The sequence below is a fragment of the Artemia sp. Qi Xiang Cuo genome, chromosome 11 (genome assembly GCF_049724085.1).
Source record: "Artemia sp. Qi Xiang Cuo chromosome 11, ASM4972408v1, whole genome shotgun sequence".
Taxonomy (NCBI): domain Eukaryota; kingdom Metazoa; phylum Arthropoda; class Branchiopoda; order Anostraca; family Artemiidae; genus Artemia; species Artemia sp. Qi Xiang Cuo.
Window position 1 is genome coordinate 38993337 of NC_142804.1, and position 16790 is coordinate 39010126.

The 16790-nt window shown below is 34.1% G+C and overlaps 1 protein-coding gene across 4 annotated transcripts in view; it reads left to right on the forward strand.

Moving 5' to 3' along the window:
- Positions 1 to 15734, forward strand: part of LOC148946962 (neutral amino acid transporter 9-like) — an 82246-nt gene extending 66512 nt beyond the window's left edge. For 3 of the 4 annotated variants that reach the window (XM_089096764.1, XM_089096765.1, XM_089096766.1), the window contains 4 exons: positions 5683 to 5894; positions 7086 to 7190; positions 11288 to 11526; positions 15482 to 15734. In XM_089096764.1, coding sequence (XP_088952890.1) covers positions 5683 to 5894; positions 7086 to 7190; positions 11288 to 11526; positions 15482 to 15656 — 731 coding nt within the window. In that variant the 3' untranslated portion in view covers positions 15657 to 15734. The remainder of the gene's footprint in view (positions 1 to 5682; positions 5895 to 7085; positions 7191 to 11287; positions 11527 to 15481) is intronic. The other variant, XM_089096767.1, reaches the window with a different exon arrangement.
- The last annotated feature ends 1056 nt before the right edge of the window (positions 15735 to 16790 follow it).

Here is a 16790-nt window from a genome sequence, read left to right on the forward strand (position 1 = left end):
GAGAGCTCATTCAATTGGAAATTCAAAGGGCTAGTGCCCTTTTTAATAGTCGAAAGTGATTAGGGTGAAACCCCCTCTCACCGTTATTTTGGGCATGTTTATTCTTTAATATAATTTAAATAAAACACGTTACAGTCAGCATAACTAAAATAAAACGTTCCAGTGTTCGAACCTTTTTAATAGTTGAAAGTGGTCGGAAGGCAAATAACGCCCCTCTGACGCCCACCATTTCCCCAAACACATCCAATAAAAATTTTGAGATAGATAAAATAGTCTGTTCAACGTAGTTGAATGTTCTGGAAATTAGGTCTCTGGATATTAGGTCTTTTAGGATGACACGTCCCCCAGAGCCATGAGGGCTATGGTTGTAAGTTATGCCCTGGGGGCATATAAGGTTTTTATTGAAAGCTTTCTTGTAGAAACTTGAAAAAAGGCTCATTCGATTGGAAATTCAAAGGGCTAGTGCCCTTCTTAATAGTCAAAAGTGATCGGATTGCGAATGCCCCCCCAAGTCCATTATTTTCCTAAATATATTTAACCAACGTTCTGATATATTCATTTTTTTGAACATAGTTGAATGATCTAAAACTTAGGTTTTTGAACATGGAATTCTCCTCCTCCAGAGCCCTCAGGGCTAAGGTTGTAAGTTATACCCTGGGGGCATGTAATGTTTATAGAAAGTTTTGTCGTAAAAACATCAAAAAGGGCTCATTCGATTGGAAATTGAGAGGGATATTGCCCTTTTGAATAGTCGAAAGTAATCTAAAGGAGAATCGCCCCCCCCCCTACGTCAATCATTTTCCCAAACATTTCCGATCAACATTTTGATATGGCTTTTTGTTCAACGTAGTTGAAACGTCTGGAAATTATGTCTTTGAGGATGACAACCCTCCCCCCATAGTCCTCAAGACAAGGGTTGTAAGTTATCCCTTTGGGTCGTATAAGGTTTTTTATAGAAAGTTTTGTCGTAAGCTGCTTCAAAAAGGGCTCATTCGATTGAAAATTGAGAGACTAGTGCCTTTTTTATAAGTTGAAAGTTATCAGATGGCAAATTTATATAGCCATTTTGTTCAGTCCATCAGAAAGGTCTGGGAAATATGTCTCTTGAGGAAAACAAATCCCGCCAGCCCTAAGGGCAAGGGTTGTAAGTTATGCCCTGGGGACATATATGGTTTTTATAGAAAATGGGGTCATATTAACTTCGGAGAGGGCTCATTGGATTGGTAATCAGATGCTCTAGTGTTCTTTTTCTGAGTCAAAGTGATCAGAGGGCAGCTACCCCTTCAACCCTACGCACATATTTTTCTTTCCTGAAACGCGTCTAATAGATATTTTGAGATAGCCATTCTATTCAAAATAGTCTAAATATCATATTACATGGCTTTAGGGACTGAAAAGAACCCGAGAAATTAGGGTTAAGGGTTGTAAGCTATGCCTAATGGGTATTAAAGGTTTTTATTGAAGGGATGGTTGTTTAACTTTAAAAGAGGCTCAGTTTTTCTCCCTAAAGAAGATTATGTCAATATAAAACGAAGATAAATTAGTCAAAAGATAATTTGCACAAAATAAATTTTTCAAAAAAAATAAAGAACTCCATTAAACCAAAAAAAAAAAAAAAAAAAAAAAAACAGAATCAAATAATCTACCAAGCATACAACTACCACAAATCAGTATCAATAAATAAATGAAACCCAATACAAACAGAGATTAAAATAAGTCGAACTCAAAACGAGCAGAAATTAATCTTTTGAGAAATGTTTTCACTTTCATAACTTTAAGAAATAAAAATTAATTAAGATCTTAAGGAATAAATGTCAGCATATGTATGTTAAACTGGCAGCGCACATTTTTTCAGTAAATTCATTTTAATTTTTTTTTCAGTAAAGTACAAATTATATTCTGGCTTTTAGAAAGCATAGGGTTTAGAACCCTACTCAGATTAATTTCTGCTCGTTTTGAGTTTGACTTATTTTAATTTTTGTTTGTTTTGGTCTTCATCTATTTATTGGTACTGTATTTGGCAATTGTATGCTTGGTAGATTATTTGATTCTATTTTTTTTTCATTTTTGGTTTAATGGAGTTCTTTACTTTTTTTTTAAAAAGCTTATTTTGTGCAAAAAGTTTTTTTTATTAATTTTGGTAGCATCGATACTTATTCCACAAGACAACTGTCTTGTGCATTGTTTGATCAAAAGGCAATAGAGTTGATGCGATTTCAGTAAACGCCATTCTTTCTACTTTGCGATGTTTGCCACACGGAATGCAAGGTTATATGCAAAAAGGTTTCACCTATGAAAAAACTTTCTTCCAACATAAATAGAGTCATTGGCAGCCTCTCAAATATTGTTCCCATTTTTTTTATTGCTCAAACCGATACATGTGTTCTCTAGTAGCAGATGACTCATTAGAATGTAGAAATTCCATGTTTTGGTTATCTCCGTATGTTTCAATGTCATCCATACCATATCGTTCCACCCAAAACCTAAAATTTGACCTAATATTACTATCATATCTAACTTTATGACTGCAGCAGCCTCATATATATTATTTCGTCGTGCATACAGAATAAAATCCTCTGCCAACTGAAATCTGAATCTTTTCCAAAAACCTTTTGAATCTATAGGATGTCTGAAAACAAGAATCTGAACAAAGTGTATTCGTGTTACTGACGGCATTTTGGACAGTGTAATTTCTTCTTGGCCATCTAACCACCATTTGTCGTTGAATGCGAGGCCATGAGCGAGGCATGTCTGATTCACACGAGTGTGATTCACAGTAAAAGGACCTTCAAAATTGTTGCATCCTTTACATGATAGAGAAGACGAATATAGCTTCACTACAAACAAGAGTTAGGATACTGCCCCCCTCCTTAACTGTAAAAACCTAAAACCCACTGTGTCATTGGCGCTTCACTGAAAACGAATTATATTACAAATATGTTTTTTTACCATTTATTACAGCATTGAAAATGAAAATAAAAAATTACAGTGAAATAAAATCTTGAACTGATGATCCTTCAACAATTAATATAATTATATATCAAATATTTAATTTCATTTTATTTGTACTTTCCAAGACTGTTCAAGACGTATAGGTTCTCAGTAAAGTGTCAATGACGCAGTAGGTTTTAGACTTTTACAGTGACAGAAGGAGGGCAAACCCAAACTCTTCTCTGTAGAGATTTTTGTTGGTTTCAAGCTAGATTTTCATATTCAGTTTAAGTTTCACTCGTTTTAAGATTTATTTACTCATTCATATTAGTATCTATTATATGTTTGCTTGCATTGATTGTTTTTTTAATTTCTGTTCGTTTTGGGTTTCGCTACACTTCAATAGCAATTTTTTTTCGTTTTGAGCTTGATTTGCATATTCAATTTAAGTATTACTCGCCTTAAGGTTTATTTTTTTCATTTATATCAGTACTTTTTGTATGTTTTTTGCTATGATTGTTTATTTAATTTCTGTTCGTTTTGGGTTTTGTTTTTTCTTTAATAGTAATTTCCGGTCGTTTTGAGTTTTAATTTTAACAGGTATTTGTATCTGCTGATCTTAAGTTTAATATGGCCTTAACATTTCTTTGAAGAACTTCTTTTTGGAAAGTTTTTTTTTTTTTAATTAATTTTTAAGTAATGTGGTGGTAAATCTGCAGTCTCAATTGATTTGAGCAATTTTTGAGTAAATTCAATTTCCCCCTTTTTTTTTCTTTTTTTTTCACAAATCATAGCTTTTATAAGATTTGTATTCTTCTGGGAGGCGATCAACATTTTTTGCATTTATCTTACGAACTTCTTTGTTGATCGAAGCTGAAATAACGCGTTCTTTCATTACACCGAAATTTTTATTTTCCAGACAATCTCCAAATACTTCCTCAGCGGAATTACCACTGGGTATCATATCTTCAAATAAATCTATTTCAATGAACTCATTTTCGGGAAGATTTCCATTTTCCAGGTCCAAGATATCTTTGCTCTTCACTTTTGTTTTTGACTCGTTGTGATTCTCGTTATTGCTTATCTTCTAACTGCATATTTCTTTGTTCTTGACTTTTGTTTTTGACTTATTGTGATTGTCGTTGTCGCAAGTATTCTAACTATTCCAATACTTGAGACATTTGTTCAATACCCTCTGCCTTAGCTGCTCAGATTGGTCTTACAACATTTGATGGTCTAGGGTGTTCATTTTCAGCCATTGTGAATTTACGTTTGTCGGATCGTCCTCTTGATCTTGTCAATTGATAGTTCGTGTGATTGAACACAAATTTTCTTCTTTTTCAAACGAATTATCATTTTTAATTATTCAAAATTTCCATTTTAGTCGTCGTATAACCATTTTTTTGTTGTTGTTTAAAATTAATATTAAGTAGGTTTTCCTTACTACGATACATTCAGTATGTTATTCTTTGCTATATTCAATAATCTTTAATTTTTGGGCGTTAACATGGTAGACTAATAAAATCTTCGAATATTTCATGGATTTTAAGGATTTTTTTCGCAAGGGCTATTTAGGATGAGTTTTATTTTTAACCTCCGGATAAAATATTTTCCTTTTTGACTCGTTGTGATTCTTGCTGTTGCATGTCTGGTCTCGTCATTTTTGATAGTTTAGGCGATTGGACAAAAATTTCTTGTTGTTCAAACGAGTTATCATTTTTAATAACGGTTAATTTGTGTTTTTTGGGCTGTCCTACAGGCATTTTTTTTATTGCTACACAAAATTAACAATAAAAAAAGAATAATAGAGATGCCTTACTATATTACTTATACTATTTTATCCTTGTTTGTGTTTTACATGAAAAGTCTGTTTCCAAAATTAAGTTTTTAAATGATTTTTCTGAAACTTGTGACCTATCTAGATCGTTTTTTTCAGGCCAGAAAATCCTAGGGTGCCAATTTTTCAAAACAAAATATGGAGCTGTTTTCAAGAAGAAATACATACATACACAGTTGTTCTTTTAAAGAGAGGAGATATGTTTGTAGTCCACATAAATTTCCATGGCTCCAAGATTATTTTGTGAAAATTTCTTGTTTCAAGACTGAACAGTTTAACCGATATGCACCCATAAGTACAGACGCCTGGTTTGGATATGTAGCCAGTCAAACACCTGTTCTATTTCGTCTTCCTCCGCCTGCTATGGCTTTTGGCCCTCGTTTCACTTGGGCTAATGCTCCGGTTTTCACTGTCATTTGCATTATTATGTCACTTAGGTTAAATTTCTGAAGTTTTCTTTTCCATTGATATATTTTCCGGATTTTTTTTTAGCTTTTCTCGAGTTCCAGGGTTATTTGCATAGTATTTTAAAGTTTAATACCTTTATTGTTTAATAAAGGTATGTAATTTTAAGGTTTAATACCTAAGGTTTAAGGTTTTGACACCAAATTTTATAGATAAAGCCAATTTTGCGAGCACTTGTCTAATACTAAAGACTAGTTTAATATTTTAGTAGTTATTTGCGTACTTACTGAGCAGGATCCCTAAGTGGCAGAATGTTTTGTTTATGTTGATCTGTTATGTTTATGTAAATATTATTTTGATATATGATATTATGTTGATATGTTGACATATTATATTATTTTGATATGCTGGTATGTTTATGTAATTAAAATTGCCGATTTTGTTTGTTTACATTATCTTTTGCACCTGATGTATTCGGCAACCGATATATGTATTCTTTATCTTTTCAGGTACTTTATCCGTGATTTATATTCTGTCTTTTGTTATGACCAAAGCCGTTCAGTGGGGTATCCACGTTGATTTTTCGGATGATAGTTCAACTTCTTATGTACCTTTGGCACGATCGACTTTTCCATCTCTGACTGGAATTCTAGCTTTAGCATTATTTGTTCATAACGCTGTTATTACTATTATGAAAAACAACCGGAATCAAGAGAAAAATGTAAGTTCAATAGTATCTACATTTGATAATTACAGAACCTGGATATATTTCAACATTGCATTCAACCCATCCTAGCGTTTAAATGTATGCATTATGTTCACCTTTGCCGCAAAATTTAATTGTTCTTCCAGCTTGAATCTGCTCAATGTTATCACATAGCTGCCAAACATTCATCCCACTCAAAAAGTTAGTCGTCAACCATTTGCTATTTCTACTGCAAAGTTAGAGACTCTTGTCTTCATACTGTCCACTCCATTAACCTCCAATAGTGTATAACCACTCATTTCAATAATAAAGCGTTTTTACAATTAAAAGTTGAAAAATATATTTGCAGAGTTATATCTCTAAACAGGGGCGTAGTTTGGGGGGGGGGAGCAGTTTCTCCCCCCCTCATAATTGTGGATAAAAAATCATTATATATACCATATCCCTTGACTATCCGGATATGGACCCCTCTTGCCCCCTCCCCCAATAAAAATACTAGAGGTTCACCCCTATCTCTAAACAATCCTTCTCCACTGTGAAATACTACATCCAGTATTCTTGTTTATATCCATGAGTCAAGGATAGCTTCCGGAAGTGCCACATCCCCAGGTAGTGCGAGATTGGAAGCATTACAGAAAAGGTTATTTTCCTATGGGCACGATCAGAAGCATTATGAGATAACGCAGCGAAGCGAAACTAAGCTATTTTCCTGTGGGCCTGATCGGATCTATTAATAGCATAATCTACTCATATATGCGAATTTCAAGTATTTAATTTGAGTTCTGATAACTTAATTTTTATTTGACAAACAAAATTTACGAAAACTTCTAAAAAAAACATGAAAAAAGGGAAATTTTAACAGTAGAAGTGTGAAAACTTCACATAATAAGGTAATTATTACATTTGTCTTTCTAGATTTTTAATATAGCTTTAGAAGTACTGTAAGTACTATTTTTCTATGGGCGTGACCGTAGTTATCCATGCCCTTACTACTACTCAGGTCAAAGCCCCGACAATTGACTAGTCATTACCAACTTCTTTTAAATATAAATTTATTGCTAATAGCCATGTATATATAAAAAAAACTTTGTTGCTTAAAAAAAGATATATCTGTTAACTTTATGCCATGTTTGGAAAAATGTCTGCAATATTGATTTTTATGTATAAAATTTATAAATTTTGTATCATATTTGGTTTGTTTCCTAGGGACGAGATTTGGCAATTGCTTTTCTGTTGGTTTCAACAACCTACATTTTCGTTGGCACATTATTTTATATCTCATTTCCGCTGGTAAAGTCTTGTATTGAGGATGTAAGTGTTATCATTATTTTCCTTTTTTCTCTCTCTCTCTCTCTTATTCTCTCTCTCTCCCTCTTCTTCCTCCTCCTCTCTGTCACTCACTCTCTCTCTCTCTCTCTCTCTCTCTCTCTCTCTCTCTCTCTCTCTCTCTCTATCTCTCTCTCTCTCTCTCTCTCTCTCTCTCTCTCGTTCTCTGTCTCGTTATTTCTTCTGTGTTCAAGCCTGTTTTTGACACTGTCACAAAATCTATTTCACAGTCTTTGTTGAAGTTTATTTTGTTTTTTGTATGCTTTCCTCAACTTGCGTCCCAAGTAAAATTTTCTAAATAAATTTAGAAAAAGGCGAAATTTGCGATTAATATTCGAAAAAAAAGAAAAAAAGTAAAGAAAAACTAGGATAAGAAAAAAGGAATGGAAGTCGGAATTTTTAGATTCTTATTAATATGTATTTTCTTCAGTGTCTCAATTATAAGTTTAACCCATTTTTTATATATATACAAGGTATATTCAAATTAAAAGGTAAATTTTCAAGTTTTGTAGACTATGCAACTTTGTGTTTTTTTTTCATGTTAGTAAGGTCCCAAACATGTGTTGACATCATTATTAAATCTTTTTTTCAAGTTTTTAATCTGTCTTTGACGTTATAAAGGTTAGACCTGTGTTTGTATGCTTGGCAAATTTTTGTTGTTGAAAACATTGATCATACAATCTCTATTAAATTTCGTTTGAAAAATAAAACTAAGGGGTACAGCGTATTTTAAACAGTTCCTGTGGTGTTTCGAAAATCTGTTTTGAGCCAGGATAATGTTATAAAGATGCAAGCTCCTTACAGAAGGTCAAGAAGATGCTAATGACCTGGTCATGCCCGCCTTGAATGCCCCAGCACAAGTTTCCTTTTGTTTAATGAAAGTAATTAGTGAAATTCAAACTTGAAATGAATAAAAATTATTCCGTATTTGAGGGGGACAACCCCTTCGTCAAATCCCCGCTTTTTGCGCTCAAGTTTTATAGTGTTATGTTGAAACCATTTATCAGTAAAATAAATGTGCAACCGATTGCATTTTAAAACATTTGAGCTGAAAATCATGTTTTTTAAAGTAAACACAAATCAATAAGCTCTTCCATTCTTGAGATATTTAGAAAAAAACATTCTGATGCGTTTCAATCGCCTTTGTTCTCGAGCAGTCGTTCTGAAAGCGCTGATGAGATAACTTTAGCGTAAAGAGCTGGGTCTCGCTGTCGTGTCTTAGCTGCACAATTTTTTTCTTCTTTACTTTTGTTTTAAATTCGTTTTGATCCTCCCACATGATGGTCCAGGTTGTTGATGATTGTTCAGGTGGTTGGAAAAAAACTTCTTTATTTTTGCAACGAATAGTCATTTATAACAATTGTAAATTTGCGTTTTTTAGGTCTTCTATGCATGATTTTCTTATTTATATGTCATAAGAATGTATTTAAAAATTATATGTTTCTCGTTGAAGGGGATAAATGGTCGAAATAAGTTCGATTTACTGAATAATATCTTTTTAAGCTTCAATTTTTTATTTTTTTATTTTTAAGGTTTTTGAATTGTTGTAACACATTAAAATATATACGAAGCTTTTACAGTTGCCAGATTTCGCTCTATTGGCCTTTTAAAATAAACATCTCCATGCATGAAACCTTTTTAATTTTTCCCTTTTTTTTACATATTTGTGACCACAGATTTAACGTTAAGACCTTGCCTTTAGATATATACACACACAGATAAAGCCCTTGGCTTTTTCGTAGTTAAGAAATTAAAAGAAGAACCACAGGGAAAATTAATTTCCCAAAATTAAGGCTCTTACCGAATTTTTTCAAACTCGTGACGTATCTAGATGGTTTTTTTCAGGCCAGAAAATCTCAGGATTCCAATTTTCTAAAATAAATATTTGGCTCCCATGAAAATTTTCCTGGTGGAACTCAGGATTCCTCCCCCCAACTTCCTGTTTTTGCTGGTATTTATATGTATTTAATCTTTTATGATGTACAGAGAAAATACTTCTGCAAAAAGAGCGGAGTTATCACCTCGGAGCACCCGTATTACAGGCTTAATTTAAAATATTCCAATAAATGAAGGAAAATTTTATACCCTTCTTTATGTATCTGAATGCACACTGAGATCTTGAAAATTTTGGCCTAAAAATGCACATTTGAGGCTTCAGGCACACTCAACCCACCCACCTCATATGCACAAATATCCACTGACCTTCTTCCCTAATAGATGATGCGCAAGTACACATCGCTGGACATGATTCATCAAGCCTCAATAGAATCAACATAGTTTAATGAACATTCAAATTCTATGTCAATGTTAGCCATTTATCTTGTATTGACCATGTGCACCTTTAGGAATGCGTGTGACAACGCGCCACATTACTACGCCTGGAACTGGGAATCTCAATATATGACTTTTTAATAATTTTACTTATTTGGGGAAAAGTTATCTTTTGAACCAAAAATGGCAGAAAACGCCATCTATTAGTCTTTTGAGGTCAATATAAAAACACGCATCCGTGGTCATTCTGTAATCCGTTCCGTCACATCCATGATTGTCTCAGTAAAAATGCAAAATTTTGCATTTTTTGTGCGTAAGAACATGGAAACCATGTTAATACGGTTCTCTTCTGCTCTGAATTTAATGGTGTAATGTCCATCTAGGTCACTCGCTGTTTTGATGGTATGTTGCTCCTTTTTCAAAACAGGTCAAATTGTCTCAAGATGGTAGCTTTCGGCATGTAGTTTCAAGTTAAAAAACAAAAACAAAAAAAAACTACGTATCTAAAAACCTTTTGATGTATATGATGTTATCAAAGCTACTTTTTAGAGTTTCAGTTACTATTGCCATAAGTTACTCCTTACTTATAGTTTATTACCACGAACTGTTTGATTTGAAAAAGCCTTTATTTTAAACTAATTGTCATCAAAGCCCTGCAACATGAAACGCATATTCATGTATGATTTTCATGTGTCTAAAAATTTGCAAACGATCATTAGGCAATTATTTTTTGTAAACCATGTTCAAGAAGATTTACTAAAAACATGTTCTCGGAGAAAACCGATACTCTGGATAATCACCTTGACGATTTCTGGATTTTTCATGTTTGTGAACAAGCTTGGAAATGCTCTCTTCGTAAGATGTCACCACACATGGTTTGTTAGTTGTGTTTTTTTCTGTAGACTATTTGTTTTTAAATTCTCGTTGGTTTGGAAGCGATGCCTCTCAAGCTACTTCTTTGTTCCAGGCGAAATTATTGATAACGTCAACAAGACACGCGTCCATTTGAAAACAAACTCAAAACAAACGACCATCAAACCAATAGATGCACACAAATTACTCCCCCCCCCCCTTCTGAAGAAACAAGAAATTCAGACGAACGTTCAAAAACCACGAAGTTATGGTAATAGTTTGTTTGAAGGGACCAAAAACTGTATTGCTTGTGCAATTTGTGCAGCTGTTAACAACTATTACTGCGCGTTATTATCATTAAAATTCGTTACGCTAGAGTAGAGCTATTCAAAACAGAAGAAAGACGTACTGACTTCTGGAATTTTTCTGTTGCGTTATAATGCCCTTCTCCAGAGTACTCATTTATCCCAGCAGCTCTTTGACCATTTTAAATGACATTCACTTCAGCTCTGTCTTAGCGTGGAGTAACTTCCATCTTTTCGCTCAAGTGAAGAAATTCAGAAATCATTAGAACTCACTTAAAATCTTTGATGACGTTGTGTGAAGAGGATATGGAAGTAGCCTCAATCGTTAAGTTTTATATGTAACCTTGATTGCGAATTACCTTTGGTTATTTATTTTTTCTTTAGTCACCTTTGTTTCCTTTATTATTTAGTCGGAGATTGAAAAAAAAGATCCTATATAATTTTTCCTTGTCTTTATTGGAATTTTTACTTGTTTTTATAATTTCTCTTTTCATTATTTTTAATGCAAAGAAATGTGTATCTAAGAAATTATTTGAATATTGATTTGGATACGTAATATATGTGAATCATGTTAAGTCGCACAATCAAGCCTTATTTAATAAAATCTACTGGATTATTATGGTATCACTTTTGACAATAAGACTTTTATTTCAGAATTTCCTCAACAACTTCCCGACCTCAGATGTAATGACAATAGTTGCTAGAGTATTTCTGTTTCTTCAAATGGTAACAGTTTTTCCGCTGCTCGCGTACATACTAAGGACGCAGCTTCTTTACGCCATTTTTGGAGACATATATCCCTCTTTTCCCCATATTTTGTGCTTAAACGGGATCTTGCTCGCCGTGTGTGTATTGTTTGCAATATTTCTTCCTCAAGTTGGAACTGTTGCAAGGTACATTAACCTCATTTATCCTTTTAATCTTCTTTGTGGTAGTTTCCTGGTATTTTATTATGTTATTCATTAAGTGCACAATCAAAAACCTTTCGGCTTATACTTATCTTGACTTATTTTGTTAACTTTGGAAAGTGTAATGTCCCACGGACGGCATAGGTTTGTTTTCTTTTTTTCTTTCCTCTAAATAGGTGTTCTGAGTTTGAGTATGAGGCCACAAAATTTTCCTGTATTTCTACAAAAATAAGGTCTGTACTGTATTGAAGGCAATCAGAAAGTGGTATATTAGCCAATACTAAAAGGATAAAAACTAAGAAAAGCTATGTTCTTTTGCTACCTAAAAACGAACTTACCATATGCATTTTGTGTGAATAAATGTCGTATCATATTGGTGAGTTTGCCATCTCTCCATGTGTATTGACCTCTGGACCAATCCCTCGATATTAACAGTCAATGTTCTAAGTTCTTAGAATCCCTTGGGTTAAAGTCAATATTTTTGTGCCCACAATCTAATGTAGTTTCCGTCGCAGAATTCGTAGTGTGGGATTACGAGTTTCTTAAGAGGTGCTGCCCTTCCTTGTTCCCTAACGACACCTATTTCTTATTATCCAGGCGCTCATGCAGAGTGGGTGCCTTTTGGATGTATATAATGGAAATTGTTACTGACTAAGTTCTCCAGCTCATATATCTTGGTAATTAAGATTCGTGTTACCCCCATTGCAATTCCAGTAGGCTTTTCCCAGTAGACGAAGCTCATATAATCTGAACAATATCAGTTGCCCACTTACCTGTAAGTCCTGTGGACATGGTCGGTCTTGATTTTTTAATCATTTTTGGGTATCCGATCGCCTACAAATGGGTTACGGAACTAGACTATTTGAATTACTCTTACTCTATCCCTATCTACCTTAAGTCTGCCCTAAGATGGATGATAGACTATCATCAACAAGTGAAATTGATCATTTTTGTACAGATCTGAAAAAGTTACGCCAGCTTTACCTGTCTATGAGACTATCCGTCTTGGCCTTACTATAGTGACAGGTGTTGCGGAGTCGATGAGAAAGTCCTTAATAGCCAAACAAATGTTAAATAATAGCTGTGGAACTATTTCAATGTCAGAAACATTAAGTTAAATAATCTAGAGTTGTATTCCATGGTGAAAGGTCTTTTCTGCAAGTACAATAGTGCCTTACATGTCATCTGCATAAAAAAAAAACTCAATAGAAGGGGACATATCTACAAAAAGCAAACTACTAGGTGTTTGCTGCTGTTATTGAAAGTGAATTCCATGTCACCGTTATTGTAATGATCAGTTCATTAGTCATCTTTTGTATTTACTATCCTCTGCTATTTAAATTCTGAAATATTTTTTTCAGAGTAACTAAAAACTAGACATTTATTTCGGCAAGCACGTCTGGTTACTATACTATAAAACTAGATACTAGTCTAGATGCTACAAAAGAGAGATAAAACTTATTTCGGCAAGCACGTCTAGATACTATTTAAGTATTTTTTTTTGTCAACTATTTAGTTATATTACTGTTTAAAATTTTTTTTTTTTTTACATGACTAGTCCAAATTTACCACGTTTAAAGTTTTGACATTATATCAAAGTTAGTAATATAACTTCGAGAAGATGCCTGGGAATATATTTTTTTTGACATGAGCTTAAAAATTAAAAAAAGACAATTCGAAACTGATGGGAGATTTATTTTCCGATGAGTTAGATACAGTACTAAAACGATTGAAAAATGATAAAGGTCTCAGGTACTGATAGCGCGGTAAATGTATTTTTGATATATGCGGTTTGCGAAGTTAGAGCTAAGTTACCAAAGATTATCATTATGGTATTTTAAAAATGGGGAAGCGTCTAGTGATTTCAGGAAAACCCCAATATAAGAATGCTTCAATAATTGAAAGGTGATAAATGTGAATTTAGTAATTACAGAGGTATTTGGCTGATTTCTGTTGAGAGCAAATTACTTTACATAATGATACTTGTTAAACTAAGAGATACTGTAGATACAGTTTTAAGCGGTGAATAGTATAGTTTTAGGAAGGGGAGAAGATGCTTAGACAAAATTTTAACTCTTATATAATAATTGAGGAGTGTGTGTATCGTCAGACTCTTTTAGGTATCAGTTTCATAGATTATGAACAGGTATTTGATTCAACTGATACAGAAGCTTTAGTAAAGGTCCTAGTCTCACCAGATAAGTATATTAAAGTGATTAGTACTATATACGAGAATAAAGTTGCTGCGGTTGAGGTTGAAAGTTAGGTTAGTTTGGCGTGGAATCAAGAGTTAAGTAGGGATCAATTTTACGGACTTTATTCTAAGGAACCCGGCAAAGGCTTTACTCTAAGGAACCCGGCAAAGGCTTTACGAGGACATGGTACCAAGTAGTAAAGCAAAAGTCTCCTTGAATTAGATTGTACAAATGATTTGAGTTTCTTAGATAAAGTTGTTATGCATTTCTGGAGGTGTTGAAAGTTCAGGCTTGAAAATAAATGTTAAGGAGACTAAGTCACTTAGAATAGGCATAGACGGGGGTGATCTTCCACCCACCATCTTAGTAAAGACATTGGATGCAGTTAAAGTAAAATAGTCAAACCGCAGTTTTTTTGTTTTTTTTTAGCAGTTTAACAAACTTTGGAAGGATATGAAGACAAGTCTTCCAACCAACGTTAGAACATTAGCAGCCATGGCTATGGCAGTGGTCAAGTAGGATTCTGAAACGTGGTTGCTTTGGGAGGCTAAGAAGGATTTGTAAATGTTTTCCAAGAGGATCGTCTAAGGAAAGTTTTTGGTGCGCACTTGACTAGCCGTGTATCAAAGAGTAAGCTTGGGAATTTTAGATCGATTCTTTTAGATCGAAGAGATAAAATGGAAGAAAGGTTAAGGCGACTAGGCAATGATTTACGGATGACGCAATGGCATTAAGAGTGTTCCTTTTGGCCGTCGAGTTGGGTCCAGATGAAAAGCGTGTCATCTCCAGAACGGGGTGAGAAAAGGTCATAGGAAAATGTTTGAAGGAAATTGGAACCAAATGGGAGGGGATAAAGAGTAAAGCTTTGAATAGATTTGGCTGGAAGAGGAGCATTGTGGGATCTGTTGGCCCCATGGGATATGGTACTGCATTGAATTACTAGTAGTAATGGCAGTATTTTTTTTTAGAGTGAGAAAAAACTAAATCCAGTTTCTTTAGATTTTTCTACCGGGTACTAAGCAGCTCAAGGTAAATCAACAATGATATATATTGATTTTACCTCTAACACTTTTATTTCCTTTTTCTGAAGACTATGGGAACTTTTTTATCTTCTATTTATGGCTTACACAATCGTATATAGGCAGGAACGTATGCCAATTTTTTTCTGGGGGCGGTGCAATATTAAAAAAACAACAACCTGATTTTATAATTTGGACAAAAAGTGCCCAGAAATTCTTTAAAGTTTAGGATGCAGCCCCCCTCTATATGTCCCATAGGCGCCCACAAGGGGTGTGGGTGGGCAGAGGGTGTCAACCTCCCCTCCCCCGATAATTGTATTTTACATTTTTAAAAGAAAATTGTGTGTTGGCAAAACAAGGTGCTCTCTAATGAAATAGTAAAGAATATAAGGATATTCAAGGATATAAAGCTTTTTTCATAGCCCCTCCCCCTAAAATTCAGCTTATGGGTGCCCTTGATACGTCCTTGTATGTAGGGACAAGGTTGTAAGTCATTTTGATATTATGTTTATTTAATATGTACTTCTTGACACTTCTTGACACAGAGATTATTATACCAAAGTTTGTTTATATGTATTCAGCATTTAAGCAAGCTACTGCTGTTCTTCAATATTTATTTGCGTAAATTTTTGAATTGTGTGTTGCAAAACTATTATTGTTTTATGGTTTAAAGTGATTTATGTATATCATAAAATTATTAATGACGACCCTTCAATATTCTTTCAGATTTTCTGGATCCATATGTGGCCTGGTTTACGTGTTCACACTCCCAGCTTTAATCCACTTGGTGTCGTTGAAGCAGCAGCAAAGGCTTACTTTTCTTTCCGCCTTTTTTCACAGTTTAATTGTATTAGTCGGACTTCTGAATTTAGTGTCCCAATTTGTGATAATATCTGATTAGTACTGTGAATATATTGAATGATTTATTTACTTTTGTAATTTTTCAAGTGTCTCATACATTTTTGATTAAGTCGGTTCATTGATGCGTTAAAGAAAAAGAGAGAGAAAATACAGAAGGTGTTTGCTGTGGAGATGGAAAATATTGCACATGTTATTTAAAACATCCCAATTCAAATAGTTAAATCCTAGAGGAAGACAGAATCAACTGTTAAGAGGACGGTTACTGTAGTAGTATACCAGCAGAGCAAATACTACTAGATTATAATTACATGACTCTGCCTTAAAGACATAAATATGCGTAAATATGCGGTACCGAATCAATTTTGATTTCGACGTATTGGTGAATACAAGGAATCTGTATTACTAGACTTACGGTAAAATGTATTGAGAAACCTGAGATGATTTAGATTTTCTGTGGGAGGATTGCCCATTTTGATTGGTGCAGGAGTTGGGTCACTAAGGTAGGTGAAACTGAGAAGCGGCTAAGCCTAGAAAAACAATGCTAGTGCCTTCTTTTGCCTTACTAAATTCAAAATTGATATGTCGTCCTGTCTGGAGAATACCTGTAGCACAATTAAAAGTAAAAAATTTCCCCAATCCTTATCCAAAATCCCTCAAATGGACTTGCAGTCCATATCAGTCCATATCCTATCCAAAAACATAAAAGATACAACTATAACAAAAATAGTGTACTTGCCACTTTAGCATACCCTTGGAAAAAAGTCTTAGAAAAAAGGAAAGAGTGGCTTAAGCATATGAGGTACACTTGAAGTCCTTTATCTAGTCTTAGCCTACTGTCCATGCCAGGGCGTAATTTGCTATGGGGCAGGGGGACAAATGCCCCTCCCCGGCCTTAGTTTGCCCCCCCTCCCAGGCCCCTTTTTGCTCTCCATCTGAAATTTAGCTTCTTCAAAAATCTTGTCAAAACTAAGATCAGCCTGCATAATTCAAGTATCAACAGAAACGGTTCAGTTTTCTTTAGTTTATATTTATCTTTATAGTACTATAGGAGTGCTGTTATTGATGTTAAAAGTAAAGATCACCATCTAGTAATGTGTAGGGTTAATTTAAAGCTGAGATTTCGGAAGGGTGGCTATCTCCCGGGAAATTATGATGTTGATAGACTCCAGGATGA